Here is a 24,922-nt window from a genome sequence, read left to right as displayed (position 1 = left end):
TTTTACAAATAAAATAAAAAATTTTGCATAAATCCCCAAAATTTTCTATTTCCAAAATAATTTAACATAAGCAACACAAATGGAAAAAAAAAAGAGAAAGAAATGGACAACAGAGAAACAGCAAATCATTTACCCTAGAGGAAGCGACACCACCAGGCAAGTTGGCAGTAACATCAAGCCTCCGAGTCAATTAACCCTATTTGCTCTGACAATCGCCCTTCTATTCTATGAATCTGAATCCGGGTCCGAGGCATCCAAGCAATCTACAGCGTGTCATTTTACAACATTGCAATATATACGGTTGAAGCAGCGACAGACAGTAGGATGGGTCGGCAGTCGTTGATCCAACCAAAGAATAAAAATCATTAAGATGTGCATCATGTCAGCGTATAGTTGGAGAATAATTGCATCAAGTTATCCAGTGCTTCTGGGTAGAATTTCCTCGCAAATAGATAGCATGGCCGCTGCATACCATTCCACAAACAAGGTCTTATCTGCACCTCCCTCTGCAGAAGCTCATGAGAGACAACAATTGCTTTTAGAAGTTGATAATAAAGCATTCAAAGCACATTAAACTTACTAGTAATATTATTATTACCCTTCTATCACTTGTAACATGCAGAGTCTCATCGATAGACTGTAAATGACAATAACACCAAAGAATCGCATAAATCAACCATGAAGTAGATCAAATGTACCAGTGGGATTATAAAACCAAGGAACAAAACCATACCGTAATATTCTTCAGGAGCTCGTAGGTAACATCCCGTGCCCTGTAAGATTTTGGATGCCACTTTGCTTCAGACCAGTCAACATGTGTCACAGACCAATTTGCAATCCCCTGTGGATCAATCATCTGCAAAGTACACAGTAAGTTCCTTAAGTTTAGCCAAATAGGAAATATTGAGTGAAGATTACAGTAAAAAAGTCTACTGTGCGCACATAGAAGAAGGTTGGCAGGTAGTGCTCATCTGCATAACAATTGCGCCCCTCCTCCATGCCTGGCTGTGAAAATAAAATATATTAGAATCAGCACACTTGTTAATACAAGAAGGTATAAACCATCCATACTTTCCAAGTCAAGATAAATTGATAAAGCACAGTATACGTATTGAACAGCATTGAAATTCATTACACATTTCAAGGTAAAAAGGAATCGAAGGAAAAACTACAGATGTCCCCATGCACCACAAAAATTATGTCTTTTTTTTTTTTCTTTGGGCTTTGTGGATCGTGTATGAGACTCAAACTATCATAAGATGAACACTTTAAATAGAAAATGCCCCTTGGGCACTCAGACATTTTATTAAAGAAGTGTAATTATTGGCTTTATATTAAATACCCTGTTCGGATAGGTCCAAAATTAGCAAGCTTCTTACCTATTGGTTTACTAGGGAAGTGGGCAGGAGTCTGTTTTGGGAAGCTTTGGCAGGGAAGTGTGATTTCAGTGGTCTTACTCTACAATGATTAAGGCATATCCACTGTTTATTCCCCCTTCCCAAATCCCGCTGCAACTACATATACTCCAACAGTTTTCTCTTTAAAGCTTTGCGAGTCACCTTTCTTGTCATCATGTAGTCAGTAGTCAGTACTTAATAGCACAAGAGAAATGGGGATATCTTTGAAAACAAGTATAGCATAATAATGTCCAAAGATCCATAGAGCCTGTTATGGACGCATTCCTCGGGAAGACGTACCGTCGCCACCGGCAGCAACAGGCACCTGACCCACCAGCAGCAGCAGCAGTGATTCAATGATTCTCATCCTACCCAGTTCGGCAACAGCAGCCTTATCTAGATTAGATTAGATCATCTTGCTTGTTCTTATCTTATTCTATTGCTCTATTCTTATCTTGTTAGTAGCTTATCAGATTAGGATTAGCTCATCTTATCCTTAGCAAGATAGAACTGGAAGTCTCCCTATTCAGCAAGGAGACTCCCTTTGATTAGGACTCTTGTAATCTCCTATTTAAGGAGACCCCATTATTGAATGAGGATATCAAATTTCCAGTCAAGAAAGAGAGTAAAAGGAGAGTTCGGTGATCTCTTGGACAAATCACCCTCTAGGACGCCAAGATAGGTTCAGCTAGGAAGGGGAGGAACAAGGGAAAACAGGAGCTTTTCCCCATGGACTGACCCGTGACGCGATCCTATTCCGGGTCCATAACAGAGCCATTCACAAGGAGTTAAGGGAGCAGGGCAACCTTCCATTTCTTATTATGTAACTCCTTTTATATGCAACTGACATGCTCTCATTTTTTGTTCTTAGGAGCCAAGTATAATCCAAGCATAGATACTTGTTACACATGGTATTCTTGCAGATGCATTTGAAATTTGCTAATGCGAAAGAATATTTATGGAGCAATTGCTCTACATTAATTGATGAAATATCTGATTAAAACATTTCGCATGGATAGATGTACTATTTTAAGAGATCATGCATCATATAGCTTCTATAGGTTCTGGGATATGGTTTAGATACTCTTTAGCTTCTGTATATGCATTTCCAGCTGAAATTTTCTGCAAATGCAATGAAAATTGTCTACTAAAAGTAAAATACAAGAGAATAGATAAGGCAGGGAAAAGGAGGAAAGCAAAAGAAAAGCAGAACTATATGCAGAATTTGCTAGAGCAGGAAGCCCTTACGAAAATGATAAAACAAAACCAGATCACTGTTAGGACCAGCCAGTGAAAAAGACAAATTCATAAGTCTAAATTGAACTCTTTATTTGAGAAAATATAAAACCTTAGAATAAAAATACATATGACAAAAATGAACTAAAATTCTCAATGACTAAAAATACACTCAAAGTATGAAGATACCTTGCAATAAAGCTTGAATTTCGAGTAGTAAAGACTGTCTGCCATAACTATCAAGGCATGTTGTCGTTTCATTGAGAACCACTGCAATACAATATTTCAGTTAAAACTTACCACATATATTTTGATAGAGTGTGTTTAGTTCATTGCTCCATTTTCACACACACACACACACACACACATGAACAGGGAGAGAGAGAGAGAGAGAGAGAGGCCTGCAAAATTTTCTGATCAAAGGGATAAACATTCTGATTGAGAGGCCTGCAAATTCCTTTCTGATAAAAAAAATGGTTTTGGATCAATGACTAGTAAGAGTGAAATTACTGAGCCCTTGACTGAATGGACCATGAATGGGGCAAATTATTCTTTTTTTATTTTTTGATTAGTAGCCATGAACTTTATGAGATATGGTAATGTTAGACAGTTTTGTATGCCCTTAGCTTCAATCAGAATGATGTACTTTATGAGTTTATTGTAAATGAATAAAGATACATATTTGATTCATGTTCCCTTGGTATGTTTCTGTGTAATACCCTTAAACTGGACACTTAATGAGACTCGTGTTAGTTTAGAATGTTCACAGCCAGTGGGTCGGTCTGGGGAGACCTATCCTGACAAGGCTGTCACTGTAGTGCCACCAAGTCGGTTGGGGTGGCTTGTCTTAGCTGCCAGGGTGAGACCCTAGGCGCATACAGTGTAGGATTAATTGAATCTTTGAACTGGACCAGATTTCCAGTATTGCCCTGGACCTTGGAGATTGATGGGCAAAACTGAAAAGTTACACCCGACCCCTAGACTCGATTATGATACTACATTAGGTGTCGGATTGGGCTGTCTTTGATGTACCAATCAGTGAGATCCTTAGCGGGGGTCAAAACCTGGGTATGTTGGGACAGTCCGAGAATTCATCTGAGTGGGTGATCATAGTGACAGGATCAGCCCCTTTGTCGGACAAAGGTAATGATCGGGGATGCACTCTCACTGATGGAAACCAAGACTGCCGGCAGCCGATTTCAACCGTTGAGATTTGTTTTGCAAAATATATTTTATATAAGATATAAAAGTATATATGTATGGTTTCTAAATTGTTTGCAAGAAGGTTTTAATTCCCGGGATCCATATAAGTGGAGAGTGCAACACTGTTCCTTGCAGCCGAGGGAGAGGTCCTCTCTTGTCGGGCAGTGTATGATCATTATGGGCTGAGAGGTCAAGTGTAAGACCATTGAGGATAATGCCTGATGGGCTAATCTTGCATTTGCCCACAGTCCCTGGGTGTTACAAGGTGGCTTGGCCCAGGGACCACTTAGTGTAAGTGTTGGGCCCATAGAGCTCATTTGATGGGTTTCAGGGGGTACACTGTCTTCAGCAGTGCATTCGGCCAGGCCTTGTAACAAAGGCTGGGCTGAACCCATGTGGCTGATGTGTAGATCAATGCTTGGGTCCCACGCCATACAAGGAAGCCCAACTGGGCAGCAATTTGGAAGGTTTTTTGAGTACATAACCTTAATGGGCCTTAAGCCCATTTCGAACTGGGCTGATTTGATTAGTCATTTAAAGGGGGCAAATTCTGAAGTGGGTCAGCTAAAAGGATTGGGCTTAGACCCTATCCACTCAGAGAGTCCAAGATCTAAATAAGATTTAGATCTGGAAACCTCCTAATTAGATTAGGAGACAACTGATCTGATTTGCAGATAAGATAAGGATTATCCCTTATCACTAAGGGACTTCTAACCCAAATATGATTTGGATTAGCAACTCCTAATCTGATTAGGAGTTGATCCCTTTGAGATTATAAAAGGGGAAGGGGGCAGCAGCCTTTTACATCATCAACAGCATTCTTCTCTTAAAGAAAGAGAGATTGAGAGATTTCCTGCATACTGTGAATTCTCTCCTGCCGCCACCTTCCTGCCATTGCCATTCCTTCAGTTCGATCTCCAGTTCTTGGGAGCAATCAAGATTGGATCTTGATTTCAATCTTTTGTGAAAAGATTGGTTGGAGCTGTACTCAAGTCGTCCAGTTGATCCTTACGAAGGATCAAGTTCTTTTGAAGAACGTTGCTGATTCTACTCCACCCTGCACTGCGCCATCTTCAGTGGGAGCAGATTTTGGATCCTTCCTTGGGCGTGAACACCTCCATTAGGAGATAGTATTTCTCCGTATCAGGTATAATCCTCTCCCACTCCTTTTGGTTCAGATCTGGTTCAGTTTATGGTTCAAGATTGATCCATGAAAATATGATTTTCTAAATGGGGAATACGATTCCCAGTTGAAGGGAGAGATAAAATTTTTGAAATTCGCCCCTTATTCCGCAATCTTTGGGCGTCCATAGGATGGATCTCTCATCCCTTCAGGTAAAAGAGTATTATTTACAATGTGTACAGAATATTTAGGTTAGGTGAGAGGGATGTTCCTAGTCACCCATACGATGATGATTGTTTTATACAGAAACTTGGTTAGCATCCCTGATTCTTTTGTTTTCTTTTAATGATAATAGCCTGTTTCCCTAGTTGAAGTATCAAACATTGGAGGTTATAATAGCATGAAGAAAGAACTAAACATTAAATGTAGAAAGCAATAAAAATTACAAAGCCTATAGAAAACAACAATATGGAGCCCCTATTCTTGTTATAGGAGAGGTAGATGCAAAGAGTATGTTATGTGCATGCGAATGTGTAGATTAAAGAATGGACAAAAATACATGAGTAAATATGGATTTTAAACCCAGATCATCTAATCAATGAACCAAATTAGCCTTCAAAGTTAGCATGTCCCATGAAATCTTCTTTTTTTTTTTTTCAGATATATGTTAAAATAGAGATTTGTGGAGAATCTCCCCCCTCCCCCCTCCCCCCTCCCCCTAAAGATTCTCCTATAAAAGCAGGTCTAAAAACCATTTTTAATGTGGAGAATTTGTGACTTGATGTATCTTATTAGTATATTCCCTGTTATACATTACATTACCTGTATTCTGTATTCTTTGTTTTCTCTTTCATCCCCCTGTATGGGCATTCTTGTAACTGTACATATCTTTTAATATATAAGAGACTCTTTGAGGTGGGGGTCGACAATTCTAGACACCTCTGAGATTATTCTTGTTCTCTTCTCTATTCGGCTAAGAGTGTTGACATGGTTTCAAAGTGGATTGCTTTCTGATCTATTTTCTCTTCTCTTGATCTTCACTGAAAGCAGTAATCATATTGTCTCGTCTATTCAGATTTACTTCCCTCTCTGTTCTGTGAAAGAGATTAGGGCTGTTTTGATCAACCCTAATTGTTGTTCAGTCTACTTTGCGCAACCAGTGGGAGAGATTTTGTTAGATCTCTCTTGGGAGATCTTGGGTTGAGGCCAAACATTGTCACCTAGACCTGATCGATTCACCCTACAAACATCTGATTTGGTGAAGTTTTTCAAGGAGTTTCTGTTACAGGCATAGCACATAAGTCAGTACTCAAGCTTCCCATCCAGGAGGATTTGATGTAAGAGAGAGGGTGATAGTGGATGGAGGAGAGAGAGTGATAGTGGAAGGAGGGGAGAGAGTGGTGGAAGGAGTAAGGGGACAAGTGAGGAGGTGGACAAAATCTAGAAATTGATTTGTACAGGGCCAGAGGAACTAAAAAAAGGAAGGAGTCAGAGAGAGCTGTTGCAGCCAAAATGAGTGCAAGCGTGGTAAAGATCTATTTCAGACATTGGATGGAAAGGATGTAGAGAAGGAAGAGGATACTTATTGTATCAGGAAGGGGGAAAAAGGAAAAAAAGAAGAAAAAAAGATCTGAAGTGGAAAGGCTAATCTCGGACATTGAGGAAGATTTAGAACATAGTGGTAAAGGGGATAGGAGGAAGGGCCTAAAATAATGAGACAAAGGCTTCTTCATGGGTGTTTAGCTATTTTTGTCCCGATGAAAATTATTAGCTGGAATGTAAGAGGTCTAGGGAGTGCAAGAAAGAGAATGGTGATCAAAGACCTACTCCAAAGGGAAAAACCCGACATTGTGCTTCTACAAGAAACCAAACTGATGGAATTAGATGGGAGATGGGTTAGGAGTTTCTAGAGGTCTAGAGGTGTAGGTTGGATTGTAACACTGTGGAGGGAGGACGTGGTGGAAGCAGTGGAAGAATTGATAGGCAGATTCTCCATTTCCATTAAGTCCAAGAATGTAGAGGATGGGTGTGTATGGGTTCTAGCCAATGTTTATGGCCCTAACTCCTATAGAGAGAGAAATGAAATGTGGGAGGTATATGCAATCAGTAATCCCCAACAGGCAATCACAACAAGCATGAGAAAATTTAATGGTTTTATTGAAGATTGTGACTTGAAGGAAATACCTCTGCTGCAAACCAATTATACTTGGTCCAACCTTTAGGAAACCCCTTTGTGTTCAAAGTTGGACGGGTTTTTATTTAATCTAGCTTGGGAGAACAGTTTGGAAAACTTGGTTGCTAGAGCATTACCTAGGATCACCTCTGATCACTGTCCTATCCAGATAGGTACCGAGTCTTTTTCTACTAGACCCAAACCTTTTAGATTTGAAAATATGTGGCTTACCCATCCAGATTTTGTGAAAAAAAAGTGAAGGAGTGGTGGGGTGAGGAGGTGAGGGGGGTAAGATGGAAGGGGGTTAAGTTTCATAAGAAGTTAAAGAGGTTGAGAGCCAAAATAAAAGAGTGGATAGAGATCAGTTTGGCAGAATTGAGGAGCAAAAAATGAGCCTAATCTCGCGAATAGAAAACTTGGATGAAAAAGAATCCCAAAATGGTTTGACCGAGGATGACAAAGTGTTAAGGAGTCAATTGAAAAAGGATCTAGAAGAGGTGTTATTGAGGGAAGAAATCAGTTGGAGACAAAAATCTAGACATAAGTGGATTAAAGGAGGTGATGAGAACACTAGATTTTTCCATGACTTGGCCAATAGGAGATGAAGAGAATTTTGTGACCAAGCTAGAGATAGAAGAGGAGGTGATTACCAACCAGGATGGCATAGCCAAAAAACTTGTGGACCACTTCAAATCAATCTATAGAAGACCTTTAAGTGAGAGAGCAATCGTGGGAGGGGTGGAATGGCCAAGACTTGAGGACAGAATGGCAAGGTGGTTGGAAAGGAATTTTGAGGAAGAAGAGATTAAGAAAGTTGTCTTTCTAATGGATAGATCCAAGGCTCTAGGTCTAGATGGCTTTACAATGGATTTTTATCAAGATTGTTGGGAGGTGCTAAAAGAGGATTTAGTTGAAGTCTTTAAGGAATTTGCAGACAATCATGTAATAAGCCTTGGAATCAAGGCCTCCAAGGCCACTTTTTTGGCCTTGATCCCTAAGAAGATTGATTCTAACCACCCAAAAGATTTAGGCATATTAGTCTGGTGACAAGCATCTATAAAATTCTGGCTAAAGTGCTTCTTTGAGGATCAAAACAGTTCTCCCTTCTATCATTAGTGAAACTCAGGGGGCCTTCATTCAAGGGCAACAAATAATAGATCAGATTTTAATAGAGAATGAGTGTGTGGAGGAAATGAAAATAAGCAAAGAGGTTTTGTTTGTAAATTGGATCTTGAAAATGCCTATGACTTGGTGGATTGGGAGTTTTTATTTGGGTGCATTAGTACCTGTCACTACTCTATTCTGGTAAATGGTGTGGTGAAGGACTTTTTTTCCTAGCTTGCAGGGGCGTCAGGCAAAGGGATCCACTCTCTCCCTTCCTTTTTACCTTAGTAGCTGATGTGATTAGTAGGATCATTACTAAGGCCGATAGAGAAGATGCAATTAGGGATTAGAGAATAGGGAGACACCAAATCCCAATCACCCACCTTCAGTTTACAGATGACCTAATGAACTTTTGTGAAGGAGGTTTTAGCGAGAAGGTAGCAAACCTAAAGGAGCTAATCAAAGGATTTGAAAGGGTTTCTAATCTTAAATAAATTTGGAGAAGAGTTGCATAGCGGATATAAACTTGGAGGTTGGGGAGATTGACGTTATTGCGGAGTGTCTTAAGTGTTCCATCTCTTCTTCTTGGCCTATGTCCTACTTAGGGCTTCCACTAGGGGCAAATCCTAGGGAGAGCTGATTTTGAACCCCAGTGCTAGAAAAGTTTGATAAGAGATTAGCTTCATGGAAGAAGAATTACATCTCTTTGGGAGGGAGAATGAGAGAATCACCTTAATAAGAGCTACTTTGGCTAACTTACCTACTTACTTTCTGTTTGTTTTTAGGATACCAACTAGGGAAGCTAGGAAACTGGAGAAGTTGATGAGAGACTTCCTGTGGGAGCCGGGGACAAGAAAAAAATGATCATTTGGTTAAATGGGAAATTGTTTGCAGTAAAGAAGAGGGGGGTTTAGGACTTGGGAGGGTGATTGAAAAAAATCAAGCTTTGTTAGGGAAATGGCATGAGGTGGTGAGAAGCATTCTTGGGAGCTCAGAGAATGGATGGGATGCTAGTGTGTCAAGGCAAGCTAACCTGGCAGCACCTTGGAAGGCCATTCACAACACCCTTCCTTAATTTCTCAATTTTATCAGGTATGGAGTTTGTTCTAGCAATGTTGTTTGCTTTTGGGAGGATATCTGGGTAGGAGACACCCCTCGAAAGGACCTTTTCCCTTTGTTATTTGTTGAGTTTTGGGCTGGTATAACATGTTTTTTATTTACATAGCATAGTTAGGGAGTTATTGGGCCTTAGGCCCATTAGTTTATTTTTTAAGTTAAGAGTGTTTTTTAAGTTCTCACAAGTAGCCTACTTACTAAGGGCATACTTGGTATCAGAGCAAGTTTAAACATTTCTTGAGCTGCTCCATCATGCATCCCTAGGTCGGCAGATTGCATGATAAGGTAAAGGGCTAATTGAAGACGTCAGGTAAGCCCAGTTTTTGGATTTTTTTTGTGGAATTGCAATCCCTTGTAGCTGGTCTAGGGTTTTACACCAAAATTAGGAAGAACTGGAGAAGGGGGGAGAGTCCTATTTTAGTAGGAGTGTAGGACTCTTCAATTTTGACCTAGGAAGTGGTGCTCTAGTCCCAACCTTTTTGGAGGTCTCTGGAGGGAGCGACAGCCTCTTCTCTCTCTTCTCCCACTCCCGCGGAAAAGTGAATCTTTGGAGGGAGGGGCTTCTAGGGCTCTAGGAGGGTGTTTGAGGTTTCTAAAGGAGATAAATGCCTTCTTTTTCATCTCAAATTGATTTCTTTGTTGTGTTTGGACTATTATTTCTTTGCTGAAATGGCCTCGAATAGAGTTGATAATGTTCCTGTGAAACTTGATGGATCGACCTATGGGATTGACACTGCTTTTATAGCACATGGGAATAAGAAATCTTCTAATAGTTGTAATTCTTCTATTAAAGGTGATTCTCTGGCATCTATGGTTGAGGAAAACATTCAACAACTGGTAACATCTACTATTGGCTTATCTAGTGAGTTCTCTGGTTATTTTTCCTCTCCTTCTCATGTTTGGATCATTGACTCTAGAGTTACCAACCATATAACAGGAGCCTACCCTAACCAACCAAGTAACCTTATTGAAGCCCATCACAAACATATTGTTACTATCAATGGTGAAAAATTAAACACCATTGGTAGCGGTGATTTGTCTCTTAAGCTTTCTTCCATTGTGTCATTCCCTCTTACTAAGATCTTTCTTGTTCCTAATCTCACTACAAATCACATTTCTATTGGCCAATTAGTTGATGAAGGTAACTAACATTCTCACCTTTTCTCATGATGGATGTTTCATTCAGGACCAGAACACTGGGAAGGTGAAAGGGAAGGGGTGCAGGTTAGGCTATCTGTTTGCTTAAGGTTGAGAAGTCTCAAACAACATCATCTTATTTCAGTTCCTCCACTTCTAGTTCCTTTCTGAGTCACAAAAATAATAATCGGGACTTGTGGCATAAATGTATAGGTCATATACATGCTAAGAAATTAAAGTTTTTGTTTGATTTGGGTTATGTTAAGAACAAAGTTCCTTCTTTGTAGACCTTTGATACATTGTGTCAAAGGATATGTCCAGTTTGGGCCGTTTGTTTGGTTGAAGTTCGAGAAGTCTCAAACAACCTTTGACACAAGATGGCTGGTCATAAGAAGGGACATATCCTTTTTTTTTTATTTGGGTTTTGTTAAGAACAAAGTTCCTTCCTTCTAGACCTTTGATACATCTTGAGTCGAAGGATGATGCTATCAAAATTCCTTTGATACATCTTCCTCTATTCTTGGTAATATGTCTTCCATTCAAAAGTTGTTTGGCCGTCCCCTGTATTTATCTATGCTTCATGTTTTTGGATGTGTGTGTGCTTTGTTCATCTACCCTTTCGTGAATGTTCTAAATTGTCTACACAGTTTTCCATGTGTACCTTTGTGGGCTACAATCCTAACCACAAACAATTTCTTTGCTATGATCCCTCTATTCATCGTATTTGTACTTCACATAATGTTGTTTTTCTTGAGCATATCCCCTTTTTTGCTAAAATTGCTAGATCACCTACACCGTCTATTTCTATTTTGCCAAACTTTCATTCACAGGATGCTCCACCTCCTTATGCTGAGAAGGACCTTCTTGTCTTCTCTTGTAAGTGGTTACGTGCTCCAGTCCCTGCGCCTGCAACTCCCCTTTCTCTCAGTTCAGTCATCATCTCACAACTACTCTTGTAATTGATACTTCTATTTCTGCTACTACTATTAAAGATACTCCTCTTACCTCTCCGCCATTCTACTCATATCTCTAGACCTCCTAACCACTATGGTTTTCCTTCAAACAATAGCTCTTTGTCTATTGTTTGGTTTTCTATAGATATTTCTCGCTCCTACTAGGAAGCCAACAGTATCCCTCATTGGAAGGAAGACATGGATGCAAAAAATCAGACTTTACATAAGAATAACACTTGGGACCTTGTGCTTATTCCTCTAAATGCCTCCATTGTTGGGAGCCATTGGGTTTACACTATTAAGCTGAAATCCAATGGATCTCTTAATCGATACAAGGCTCAATTAGTTGCCTAGGAATATAGTCAAGAGTATGGCATTGATTATGAAGCCTCCTCCTGGATACTACAATGATTCTTTTCTAGTATGTCGCTTCAAAAAAACCCCTATATGGTTTGAAATAGGCCCCCAATCATGGTTTCAATGCTTTTGAGATGTTGTAGTTGTTGTTGGATATAGCTAGAGTTCCTTTGATCACTCTCTCTTTGTTAGGCAATGGTCTCAGGGTATTACCATTCTTCTACTATATGTTGATGACATGTAGATTAGTAGATTTGATATATTCAATTTAATTTTATGTTCTTGAATATTTCGTAAACCATAGTTTTCAAGGCGCCAAGGCGAAGCTATAGGCATTGGATTTTTTTTATGTTGAAAACATAGATCCTAGGGTAGTTCCCTAGGTACCATAACCATATTTCCTTAATAATTATTCATAAGAAAAATATAAAATTCATATTAAAGTATAGAAAATCAACATATTCATGAGAAGAAAAAAGAAGGAAAATAAAATTCAAAATATATAGGGGATGAACCCTTCTTTTTGTTATAGGAAAAGAAGAAAAGAAAAAGTAGTAGTAGTAGTAGTAGTAAGAAGAAGAAGAAGAAGAAGAAGAAGAAGAATATATGGAAGAATAAAATGTTAAACATAAATATGTATTGTTTATTGCATTATTTTATACAATACTAATTTTGAATATTATTCTTTTTAATTTTTATTTGGAGTTGTTAAACATAAATATGTATTGTTTATTTGGATTGCATTTAGACAATAAAGTTAATAAAAGTTTTTTTATTTCACTTATTATCATAAAAAGCTAAGTGACTGGGTAGTTTAAGAGCTTAAGCACCAAGCGCTATTGTGCTAGTTGATTTAGGTTTGAATCACCCCATTCCCATTTTTAGTAGAAAGCCGCATGTGTGCATGTATCGTTGTGTATCGGTCTGTATTGGTGCATATCAACCAATACAATTCGACATGGACTGATATTAGGGGTGATCATGGGCCGGGCCGGGCCAGGCCTGATTCCGGGCCAATGTCACTCATATATAAAACATTACATATCTATATATTAAATGACATAACATGCATATAAACTTATTTTATACATTATATAATATAAAATATTACATATATAAATTATACATGTCATGTTATAATATTTATATATAAAATATATAATATAATGTAAAATAACATGTATACATTATACACAAAATGTGTAAGTTTAAATATATGCGGGCCGGACCGGGCTTGAAGTATTAAGCCCAAGCCCGACCCTAAAATTTGCAGGCCTGATGTGGGCCCAGGCCTGAGCCAGGCCTGAACACAAAACCCAGGCCCAAGCCCGGAATTTCCAGGTCAGGCTTGTGTGGGCCAGGCCGGGCCAGGCTGAAATGATCACCCCTAACTGATATGCACTGGTATCGGCCTGATTCGAAGAATTGGTAGGATACACCTCCAGTCATAGTGTATCTTGTGTCGGTTAATAATGATATCGATACAATACACTCCGTACCAAACACATTGTATCGATATTTCAATCCTTGGTTCAAATATCATTATCGTGTATCATATCGGTAAGCTTGGATACAAATACGTATCACAATATGCTTTGGATGCACATGGATACAATGGATGTGCTTGGATACATTAGGGAAAATCTTACAAATCCCACAAATACATCAATAATAATAAATTTAAAGTTGAAATAACTATGAATAAGGTATAAACACATAGGAAAATGAAAACCTTGATAGTTTAATATGAAGAGATACATTACAATCAACAATACCATGAGTCTAGAAAATATACATATCAGACAATACATTAATAACAATACCTCAAACAAAGTTTGAGCTTCCAATCTACTAAAAGTTCACTACAAGACACATTAAATTGTTGTTGGTTCAATGAGTTTGATAGATCCATTTTATAGTTCTTCCTTACCATGAAAACCATTTAAAATATATAAATATATATTTTTTTAATTTTCATATTTTTCCTAAAAATTAAGAAAGTTTTTGTTTTTTATATAAATTATTGTTAGATAAATGAGCTTAAAGATCATTGATAGATCCATTTATAGTTCTTTCTTTTTTTTTTAATAAAAATCATTTAAAACTATAAAGAAATCATTTATAATTTTTTATAATTTTCTATAGGTTGTTGGGACAGCCTATAGAAATTTCCAAAAAATTGGGAAGAATCAGCATTTTTTACCTATGCCAGCGGTTAGGGAGCTATGGTGGTGGTTACAACCGCTACTATAACCTTTAGTGGCAGTCATGATTGCTGGAATAGGTTGGATCATTTTCCACAAGTTCCACATACCCACACCTTTGAATACCAATATGATACGCCCTGTATTGGGCATATCATGTCAATATTTTAAACCTTGGTATCATGCAGTGTCCACTCTTGTATCAAACACATATCGTGCCTGACATGGGTATAGTAAGCAAGCAAGGGTATCTAGGAATAAAAGGTCTCAGATATCTCAGATATTAAAGAAACATAGGTCCGGGTGACTGGGTCCCTAATGTCAAGTAGAAACAGATACACATTATAGTAATAAATGCATATCAAAACGTTGAAAGATAAGCCCTGATCTGTAAGTCAAGTAAACATAGAAATACATGAAAGAGTATACCTGTGCTCCCTTTCTGAAATCCTTCTTTTCAACTTCAGGCAGCATGTGCTTTGAATATCTTCCAGAACCATGTGGGCCAGGATCCTCAAAGCTGGAAAGCAAAAGAGAATGTGCATTAATATGATAGAGATTACATATTTGAACCTTCTCATCCAAATGGGTAATTCATCTTATTTTCAATATTAAGAACTTTCATCTTATAAATAACATCTCAACAAAACTGCAGTGGAACAATTAACCAAGAATTAGATGTTAAATTGTCAAACCAAATTCAAATTGCAATTGACCAGCAATAATCAGCAGAATGATTTATGAAATATATCCAAAACACACTCCCATTTAATAATACAATAGTCTTACCAATCAATAAAGCTGATATTGGTATCCATAAGATAGTTATACACATAATCGAAATTATGCAGTGGTACACAGCTGCAATACAAATTTACAAGTAATGAGAAAACTAATCACAACAATATCAAGCACAATTAAGAAAACATTGATGGAATGTAAGCAATTTGGTAACCAATAACCTGTCAGAAAGCAAGACAAAATGTTGGTTATCAGGGTCTTTGAGTGCATTTGCCAAAAGCCTCCTCTCAGCATCGACCATAGAAACTGTTCCCCATACCACCTGCATATATTTTGTTCATATCATCAGAAAGCTACTTGGCATAAAATAAGCCTCCAGCTTTCCCACTGAATCCATAAAAAATATATTCCATTCTCATACCAAAACAATAACAACAACCACAGAGATAAATATAACTCCTTACATCGAAAGCATTGACTATTTATTTTAAAGATTTCCTTTTTCTTAATCGGTAATCAAATGTTTACAATTATGTGTAAAGAAAAAAAAAAACCCAAAAGAAGCTTTAGAGTATACCACCTTCTATACCCAAAACAACAGATCACCTAAAACTACTAGAAGATATCTACAACAATCTTATAGAGACATTTTCACATGCTCTAGATATTGCTAGAGCATAATAACTACAAGGTGAAATAAATTATTTGAAGCAAGGGGGAGAGGCGGTTTACTTTTCTAGGCTAAAGTCCTTGTGGCAGGAGATAGATCACCTTGAGGCCGACCAGTGGGAAAGTCTCACAGATACAGCTACATATCAGTATTGGGTAAGAAGGAAAAAAAAAAGTTGAGCTTTTAGCTGGTCTAAACCCTGAATGTGATACCATACAAGAAGATATTCTCACACATGAAAATATTCCACTAGCACAAGCTAATTGACTAGTTCATGGTGAAGAGAGTAGGAGATTGTAGTGCTGGTTTCAGCAAAGACCAGACCTACTGGTGCTAGGGAAAGCAATGAGGACCATACTGTTATAGGTGGATACAGGAATTTCCTGTTGTTTGTGGATGATTTTTCTTAGTTCTCCTGGTTGTTTGTGTCTAGTGCATTCTCATGATGAAACTACCTGTTGCAATTCATCAGTTCTATCAAATTGTTCTTAAGGTTCAAATAAAAGTTCTCAGATTCAATATTCCAGAAAATAGTTTGAAAAAACATTGGCTTCTTATTTGTTGGAACGTTGAGTTATCAATAAAGCACCTACATATTCTTGATGCACATACTGTGCGAGAACTGGTGTGTTTGTGATCTTTGGATTACAATGAGAAGCCATTTATGTTATATTATGATTTATGACAATCAAAATAGCATCAACATTGCTCACAACCCAATTCCGTAATGATAGAACCAAGCATATAGAGTTGATAGGCATGTTATTAAACAGAGGATCTCTTTGGATTAAGTCTGATTGCCATATGTTACTTCTAATATGCAGATAACTAATGTATTCACTAGCAGAGTGATAAAATCTGAACTAGAAACAAATTTAAACAAGTTAGGTATGATTGACATCTATACGCAGCTTGAGGGGAAGTATTTCTTTTATGGTTAACAGTAATTTTTATTAAAAGTATAAACAAATAGAGAATTTATGAAGTTGAATGACCCTCATTTAGGATGACAAACCACCCCACTCATGCAAAAAAAAAAAAAAAAAAAAAAAAAAAAAAAAAAAACACATTACATGTGCCCAAAACAACCGTTCTCTATTCACCCCCTGTTTTTCCAACCCATCCTTCTTGTCATTTGTCAACCTTCTAACCCAATGGAATGAAGAGTTTTAAGTCCTTGGCCAGCTTCCATATATCCCTCGTATTGTTGCTATTGTACCCTAATCCTTGGCTCTATTTTACCAAAATCTAGCTTGTCTTTGGGTCCACCTCTAGACTAATGTATGTATCAGTTGTTGATCATTACATCAAAGTATATAAAATACTAAATTCAGGGCAACTAGAAATCAATTATATTGGGTTTAATTCCTCGAGGGGACTTGTAATTACAGTAGGGGGCAAGCCAGGGCCAGCTGATTATTAGGGTGCTTGGTGAACTGCTTTTTACCTGTTGTATTAGTAAACTCACTGATTGCTAACAATTTCAAAAATATAAACCATTAAATCCATCGATGCAAGTTCCAGAAGAGAAAAAATAATATAGATTGGAAACAGAATGTTGATTTCCGCAATTTTTGGAGGGACTCTCACCATACCTTATCACTGTGGATGCCCCGATTAATAAAATAACGGCTTACATGCACTGGTTTTTCTCTAGATGCATGTACATAAACAGTGAACCTGTCCTCGTGCCCCTACAAGAGCAAAAACATGGCCATTCAGGTGATATAGAGGGTTCACATAACCAAGAAAACAACAATTTTAATCAAAACTAAAAAAGAATGTCACATTTAGATAAATGAAAACCAATGAATAAATGTGGTCAAGAAAAAACATATACTTCTATTATCATTGGAGGGAAAAAAATAAACAAAGGATTAAATGCAAAATTAAGTTTATGTACAAATACCTTAGGCTTAGTTTGGAAGGAGTACAAATACATACAAAATACAAGGTTTTGCACTCTACATATTTGTATTTGTACTCCTTCCAAACTGAACCTTAGAAACAAGAGGTTTTAAAATAAGTAGGACCAAAATATAATATATGCTATGTAAATTAAATAATAATAATAATAACAATAACAATAGCAATAATAATAAGGGACAAGGGATACTCAATGGAATAACAATGAAAATAACAAATAACAACAACAACAATAAGAGTGCAAATTTGGGTAGACTTAGGCTGTGTTTGGTTGTAGTGCAAATAATATGCAAAACTATGTTAGTGCAAATGATTTGGGTGCAAATTCTGATTTATTTTTGTTCCAAATAGAAGAAAGTTGAACAATAAAGGTGTTGTGATTATTAAAAGAATAAACAGCAAAAGGAAAAAGAACTGAGCAAGAAGAGGAAGAGAGAAAGATGAGGGAAGAGGGAGAAAAAGAGTTGATTCTATTGTAACTCCCTTCAGCCCTATCTTATGTGTTTTACTAAGGTTGAAAAATAATTGTAGATGGAATTACATGAATGCCCCCAATAGGGCGTCTGTGTTGGTAAACAAAATAAAAATAAATAAAAGATGGCTCACATACTCAAGGCCCAATATAAAGAAAAACAACTTAGAAATAAAACCAATAAAAGAAGCAAGTTAAGGCCCATCTGGCCCAATCCTTCTTCACTCCCCCTCAAGCTGCGCATAGATGTCGATCATGCTCAGCTTGCTTATATCATGCTGCAACTTAACCTTTGGAACCCCCTTAGTCAAAACATCTACTAATTGTTCCTCAGAGGCAATAAAAGACATGCATACTTCTCCTGAAGCAACTCTCTTCCGTATTACGTGCCTATCTACCTCAATGTGCTTTGGTTCTATCATGATGCACTAGATTATGAGCAATGCTTATAGCTGTTTGATTATCACAATACAACACCATAGGCTTATCATAAGCAACGCCCAAGTCCTATAGGAGAGATCTAAGCCACAACAACTTTGAAACTCCATGGGTCATAGCTCTATATTTTGCTTTAGTTGAAAATCTAGCCACCATAGACTGCTTCTTACTCCTTCAAGAAACAATGTTCTCATCCACCATAGCACAATAACTAGATGTAGATCTCCTATCATCAATGCATCTAGTGCAATTTGCATCTATGCATGCTTCCGGTTTCATGTGACCATGTTTAGCAAAAGGAAATCCTTTTCCGAAGGTACTCTTCAAGTAGCATAGTACTCTCTCTACAACAGCCATATGTGTATCCCGAGGAGCATGCATAAATTGACTAATAACATTGACAACATAAGATATGTTAGGTTGAGTCATGCAGAGGTACAATAGCTTCCCAACTCAATGTTTTAAAATGCGGGGGCGTGACGCGAGGCGTTCCACTACCTAGAGGCGTGAGGCGTAGTTCAAAACGCAAGAGGCATAAGCCTCCCGAACACAAAGAGGCGTAAGCCTCCTTAAGAGGAGGGGGGGGTTAGGAGGAGGATGAAGAGTAAGGGGGATCTCATTTTTTCTTTATTTTTAATAAAAATCTTTTAAATTAAGAAGAATAAAGATGCATAACATTAGTTGAAAGGGGGGGGGGGGGGGTCTTGTCGGGGGCAGGGGGTTTGGGGGGGCTTCGCCCCCCAGCTGAAGGAGTAGGGGGCAAACCACTTTCTTTCCCCTTATCTTTTCTTCCCTTCCCTTTCCTTTTCTTTTCTTTCCTTTTCTCTTTTTTTTCTTCTCTTTCTTTTTCTTTCTCTTCCTTTTCTTTTCTTTTCCTTTCTTTTTTTTTTCTTTTTTTTTTCCGTCTTTTTATATAAGATGTGCATGAGGCGCATGAGGCGTACGCCTCTAGCACGCCTCATGAAAAAAGCCTCTTGCCCTGAGGCGTACGCCTCTGAGGTGTTACCGCCTCTGGCATACGCCTCTGGGCATTTTGAGAGCGCCTCGCCTAGAGGCGCATACGCCTCCCACGCCTTTTAAAACACTATTCCCAAGTAACCTTTGAAGCACTCCCTTGTCGACTAGCAACTCACCATCAATAGCATAAATCTTATGATTTGATCAATAGGGGTAGATACAGGTTTGGCACCAAGTTTCCCTGTTTCAATGAGAAGGCCAACAATATACTTGCATTGGGAAATGAAAATGCCCTCCTTAAACCGAGCAACTTCAATTCCCAAGAAATATGTCAATTCATCCAAGTCCTTAGTTTCAAACTCTGTATTGAGGAAACCTTTAAGGTTGCTCACTTCCTCAATATCACTGTCAGTGACTACAATGTCATCCACATAAACAATAAGAAATGTCCCCAACATGTCTCTTCTCTTAACAAAGAGGGTATGGCTTGACTAAATCTAAGTATAACCAAACTGAATTAATGCATTCTGAAATTGCTCAAACCATGCCCAAGGAGACTGCTTAAGACCATATAAAAGTTTCTTTAGTTTGCATACCTTCCCTTGCATAGAGGTGTAAATCAAGCCGTGTTGGGCCTAGGATTTTAGGTCCACGGGCCGGCAAGGCACGGCACGACCGAGCGGGCCGTGCCGCCCATGGCTCGCGGGCTGGCACAACCCATATATATATTTTATATATATTATAATTATATAATAATATATAGTATATAACATATTAATAAAATAAGTATTTTTTTATTTTTATTATACTAATTTATTTAATTATTGCATATATAAGCAATTTTATACACAAAATTCATATAAAATTAAAATTTTAAGTTTTTTTTTGTCAATTTTTCTAAATAAATAGCGTTGGCCTGATACACGGCCCGACCCGACCCAAGGTTCGTCTCACGGGCCAGCCCGTCCTGTGGCACAGCACGGCACGGGCCCACATGGGCCTGGCCCAACCCCCAAAATTTTCACTGGGGAGGGCGGCACGGCCCGTGATGGCCCACGGGCCAGCACGGCACAGCCCGCAATTTGTGTGGGCCGCCCACAATACACCTCTACCCATGCATCTCTTTCCCATACATCCCAGGAGGGAGAGTATACACTTCTTCATGGAGATCCTCATTCAAAAAGGCATTCTTCATATCAAATTGATAAATGGGGCCAATTAAAACATGCTACTAAGGATAAGAGAACCCGCACTGAAGTCATCTTAGCTATAGGAGCAAAGGTCTCCAAGTAGTCTACTCCATACATCTAGGTGTATCCCTTTGCTACCAAGCAAGCCTTAAATCGCTCAATAGACCCATTGGCATGATATTTGATGGTATAGACCCACTTATATCCAACTAGTTCCTTCCCCTTAGGCAACTCAACAATATCCCACATGTCATTCTTATATAATGCTTCTATTTCAGCTTCCATAGCACCCCTTTATTCTTGTTTGGCTAATGCTACTAAAATGGATTTAGGTCTAGGCTGGGAAGAAACAAAAGCTAGGAAGGAACAATAAGATGGTGAAAGGAGTCCATAGGAAAGGTGTTTAGAGATACATTGGGTTGTACATCTCCTTTTACCCTTCCTTACTACAATAGGAAGGTCTAGGTTTGGAGAAGTGGATGGGGTGACCGAACCCGTTGTCTCTTCAAGAATTTAAAGTGTAGGAGGCTCTGTTATAGTAGTGGGAACAACTTTTTTTTTTGATAAGTAGTAGTGGGAACAACTTGCTCATCCCTGTGCCTTTGCCTTTGGTGCCATCTTTGAATGATATTAGGAGTAATGAAGGTAGGAGGAGGTGGAGGAGGAATAGATGAACTAAGTGTAGAGGATGATTGGACAAAACTGGAAGAAGACTCACCTAAAGTGAGAACTGGGAAAGGAATAGATGAACTAGGGAGGTCAAAAGCTTCAATTGATTGCTCCCCCTGAGGTGGATTATAAAAAGGGATTGACTCGGCAAATGTGACATCCATAAAAACAAAGTGGGTGCCATTAATTAGATCATAACAACAATAACCCTTCTATTTGGAAGCATATCCAAGAAAAATGCACTTTCGAGCCTTGGGTTCAAACTTGTGCCTTCAAGAACTGGGGATATGAACATAGCAAGTGCATCCAAAAACGTGAAGAGGGAGAGAAAAGACAAGGAAAGAAAGCATGAGAAAACACCACTCTTACACAACAACTGTAGCAACAAAAGACTTAGTTGCTACACACAGGTCAATCTTCCACCTCACCAAACTCTTTTTGGCCTCCCTCCTCATCCCAAATTTCTCCCCCTAACGCTCTAGCGACCTTTCTCAAGCTTTCTTCTTTATTGAGTAACAAAGAATGGTAAAAGCATCTCATCACACAACAGCTCCAAGAGCAATGGGTAGGAAGATAACCATTGGGCTGATATACCCAGTACCACTGAAAAAGAACATGAGTTAATAGTTACATATTGGCACCAAATCCTAGCTAAAATATCTGCTAAACTGATGGCAGTCCTAGGGATCCGTCTAAACAAGCAATTCAGATTGGAATATAAGGATTGAACTTCTATTTAACAGGTATCTTAGTCCACAAGGTCCCTTAAATGTAGATAGTGACCAGCTTATATGCAATGTAAATTTAATAGCAATAGGAATGCAAATCAAGGTACACTGAGGATTGGAGACCAAGAGATAACTCAATGTGACCTCTTATATTGCCTTGGTTCAATAATTCATAACAAGGGATAGATTGAGGAGGGATGTCGCCCATAGAATCGGAGTAGGATTGGTGAAATGGAGAGGTTGGAGAAACAACATGATCAGCAATGTTGTGTAGATCAGAGTGTTGGTAGTCAAGAAACAACATGTCCAAAAAATAAGTGTGGCAAAAATGCAAATGCTTAGATGGATGAGTGCAAGAACTAAAATGGGCAGGGCTAGAAATGAAGTCATTTGAAGGAACCTAGGAGTAGCTCTAGTAGGTAATAAAATGAGAGAAGATAGGGGCTAAAAGAGCTAGGAAAAGACATAAAATAACATGGGTTGACCCATTGAAGTAGTAAGAAATGATTTAAGTGCTTATAGTTTAGCAACAGATAAGCAATGAACAGAACAAAATGGCAAAATAGGATTCATGTAGCCAACCCCATATAGTTGGGACAAGGGTTACGTTTTAGACTAAGGGCCTGTTCGTTTGCCCTGAAGTCTGACATCTGAAAGTGCAATAATTACATTAAGAGGTATATTGGTATTGGTGAACTTTTCTTTCCTTTGAACTCTAAATGCAGATAATGTTGTTCTGAATTCTGAAAATTATCAAATATCCATTTTGACCCCATATATGAGAGTTTTTGTTTATCTTTTTGGGGGTACCATCGGAAAACAAAAAGTTGTATGATTGCACTTTAAGAAATAAGAGATAAGAGGAAACGAACAACCATTTTTCTCTTAAAGTTAAAAGATTCCTCTTAAGAGATAAGAGTTAAGAGGAAATGAACAAGCCCTAAGTTTGAACAAACCAAAATGGGAATGCTGACTGAATGCATGTGCCACTTTCCACAGAATCATTTCAAAATGGGAGTTCAAAATCAATGTATGTGCCACTGACAGCAGAGTAAGATAAAAATAAAGTTGTGTACAAAGTAATTACGGAAGGAAGAACTGAGAAGGAACTAATATCATATATTTGAAAGCCCATATTTAGTAGAAAGTGAAGAAGCAAAAGCATAGTAACAAAGAAAAACTTACACTGAAGAACCTATCCCACAGCCTTTCAAAAGGCAATGAACCAGGAGTCAAGAACATGAAGGCAATTTTGGCATTCTTTGTTTCAGGAAAAGTCATCCTTAAAATATCCCTAATGACAACGCGAGAAGCGATCTCATCATCAGTAAGTTCCCTAGAGAGAGAAGGTGGAAGCCATTCGACAAACGACTTGCAACCATTTGAAGAAAACATATAGCAGGCTACAAAGCCTCGTGGTGGATAAACATAAGCGCCAATTAGCAACAAGCTCACCAAAGAGACCAATACAATTATCCACATAGGCCTTTTTAAAGGAGGTCGGTGGCGCGGCACAGTCATTATTTGCAAATCTCCAATGCCTAGCCGCCACGCCTTTGATGCCTTCATTTAGACTAATGACATTATAACTTCAGAACACCTTCCTTATTTCATATAAGTCTAGGCCCACCTTGGAGTAAATATAAGCAGATCACTGTTTTCCAGTCTGCGAAGTCCACAGCTCCAACAAAATACCTTCAGCCAACTAACCTATAAAGGAATCTGAAATTGAAACCAAAAAAGAAAAAGTATTAGAAGTGCAAACATGTAGATTGCACACTTTCAAAAGCTAAATAATTCATTATGAAAGAACAATGCATAGTTGTATTTGTTTGGATTCAAACAAGTGTATGCCATTCTCTTTTTTTTTATAAGTAACAAGTGTAATCCAAGTAATTTCAGCCAGAAAAAAAAAACAGAGTACAAGAGCCTACTTACCCAATGTCATTTGTAAACCTATTGCGAGGAAAAACTTAAAAAACACTCTAAGGTTGAACCACTCAAGAAAAAACAAGCAAATCAAGCAATAAAATACCTCTAACATTTATCGCTATTCAAATCCAAAAGGAGAAAAACGGTTTCAAACCACTCAACAGAGAAAGAAGACGGCAAATAAGAAAGAAAGAACACATTAAATGCTTCCATTTCAGCTTCTTCACATGCTCAACTGCATAATCCAACTGAAAAACCAAAGAAATAATTAAGTGATAACAGTTACAAGAAAAGCCAAATCTATGTAAACGAAGAAAAATCAAGATCCATCATCCACACTTCTAAGTTACCCAACCAACTTATACCGTAATTCAAATTTGCACCAACATTCCGCTATTAACAAACCTCAAATTTTATCTCTTCCCCTGCTTTCCCAGGCTACATACTCGAAGTCAACTGAAGAATCAAAACATAACAGAAAAATACAAACAAATAAAATCGAAACGTCATTCTAATGAATCTAATCCTCAAAAAAAGTATACCCCACATTCCTGGACATCCGTAACCATCAGAACCCACCTCCAAATCTTCTCGGGCAGCAAACCAATCAAAATCAAAACCAAGGATTTACAGTTCAACATCAATCAACACAAAAACCAAATAGAACCCGATGCCACCAAAATCTACAAAACCTCCAAAAACCAACCCAAAAGTTCAGCTCAAACTCAACACTTTCCAAAAACCCAGAAATCTCTATTCACTCAACAATTCAACGTTTAAAGAAATCACCACTTCAAATTCAATAACCAACACAGCAATCAAGACAAATGAGTAGCTCTACCTGATCACTCCAGCTCAATCCAGCTCGAAAAGATTCCCAACTCCCGAACTTGAATCTTGATTTGAAGATCTAAACGGAGAATTCCTCCAAAAGATCTTAAGCTCCAATTGCTGGGATTCAAGATCTAGGGCAACAAAAGGAGACCAGAAGAGAGAGAGAACCAATATACAAATAAATTAAAGAAAGAGTTCGCGTTCTGTTTGCTGTCTTTTTTTTTCTTTTAATTTCTCGCAATCGATTCAGTCTTCTCTCTCTCTCTCTCTTCAAGTCTCACCTGTACAAGCAGCCGTTGCGCTCGGTTCCAAACAAGAACACTTCAGCCGGCGAATTATATTACAGAGTTTGTTTATTTTAT

At 38.1% G+C, this 24,922-nt stretch overlaps 1 protein-coding gene across 3 annotated transcripts; it reads right to left on the bottom strand.

Annotated features, from left to right (window-relative positions):
- Positions 1 to 24,922, bottom strand: LOC104599175 (glycosyltransferase BC10). Of its 3 annotated transcripts, XM_010261595.3 has the most exons (11): positions 24,568 to 24,922; positions 22,980 to 23,516; positions 17,010 to 17,108; positions 14,966 to 15,066; positions 14,793 to 14,864; positions 14,433 to 14,523; positions 2,823 to 2,903; positions 943 to 1,005; positions 734 to 856; positions 599 to 637; positions 1 to 506 (listed from the first exon to the last, which is right to left on the bottom strand). In XM_010261595.3, the coding sequence occupies exons 2-11, from the start codon at positions 23,361 to 23,363 to the stop codon at positions 378 to 380; spliced, it is 1,182 nt and encodes a 393-aa protein (XP_010259897.1). In that variant the 5' UTR covers positions 23,364 to 23,516; positions 24,568 to 24,922; the 3' UTR covers positions 1 to 377. The 3 variants fall into 3 exon arrangements, with proteins under 3 accessions (XP_010259897.1, XP_010259898.1, XP_088754424.1); XM_010261596.3 differs by lacking the exon at positions 599 to 637; XM_088898298.1 differs by lacking the exon at positions 2,823 to 2,903.

Source organism: Nelumbo nucifera, chromosome 2 (genome assembly GCF_055504915.1).
Source record: "Nelumbo nucifera cultivar China Antique chromosome 2, China Antique-T2T, whole genome shotgun sequence".
Lineage (NCBI taxonomy): Eukaryota > Viridiplantae > Streptophyta > Magnoliopsida > Proteales > Nelumbonaceae > Nelumbo > Nelumbo nucifera.
Note: the sequence above shows the minus strand (reverse complement) of the source record. Positions and strands in the feature narration are given on the sequence as shown.

Bases quoted from the DNA above. Each gene is read 5' to 3' on its own strand.
- LOC104599175 (XM_010261595.3), bottom strand. From the start codon at position 23,363: ATGAAGGCATCAAAGGCGTGGCGGCTAGGCATTGGAGATTTGCAAATA. The intron at 15,067-17,009 runs GTATGGTGAGAG...AAATATATGCAG, and splicing joins GGGGCATCCACAGTGATAAG to GTGGTATGGGGAACAGTTTC. The intron at 638-733 runs GTATGGTTTTGT...TGTCATTTACAG, and splicing joins AGCTCCTGAAGAATATTACG to TCTATCGATGAGACTCTGCA.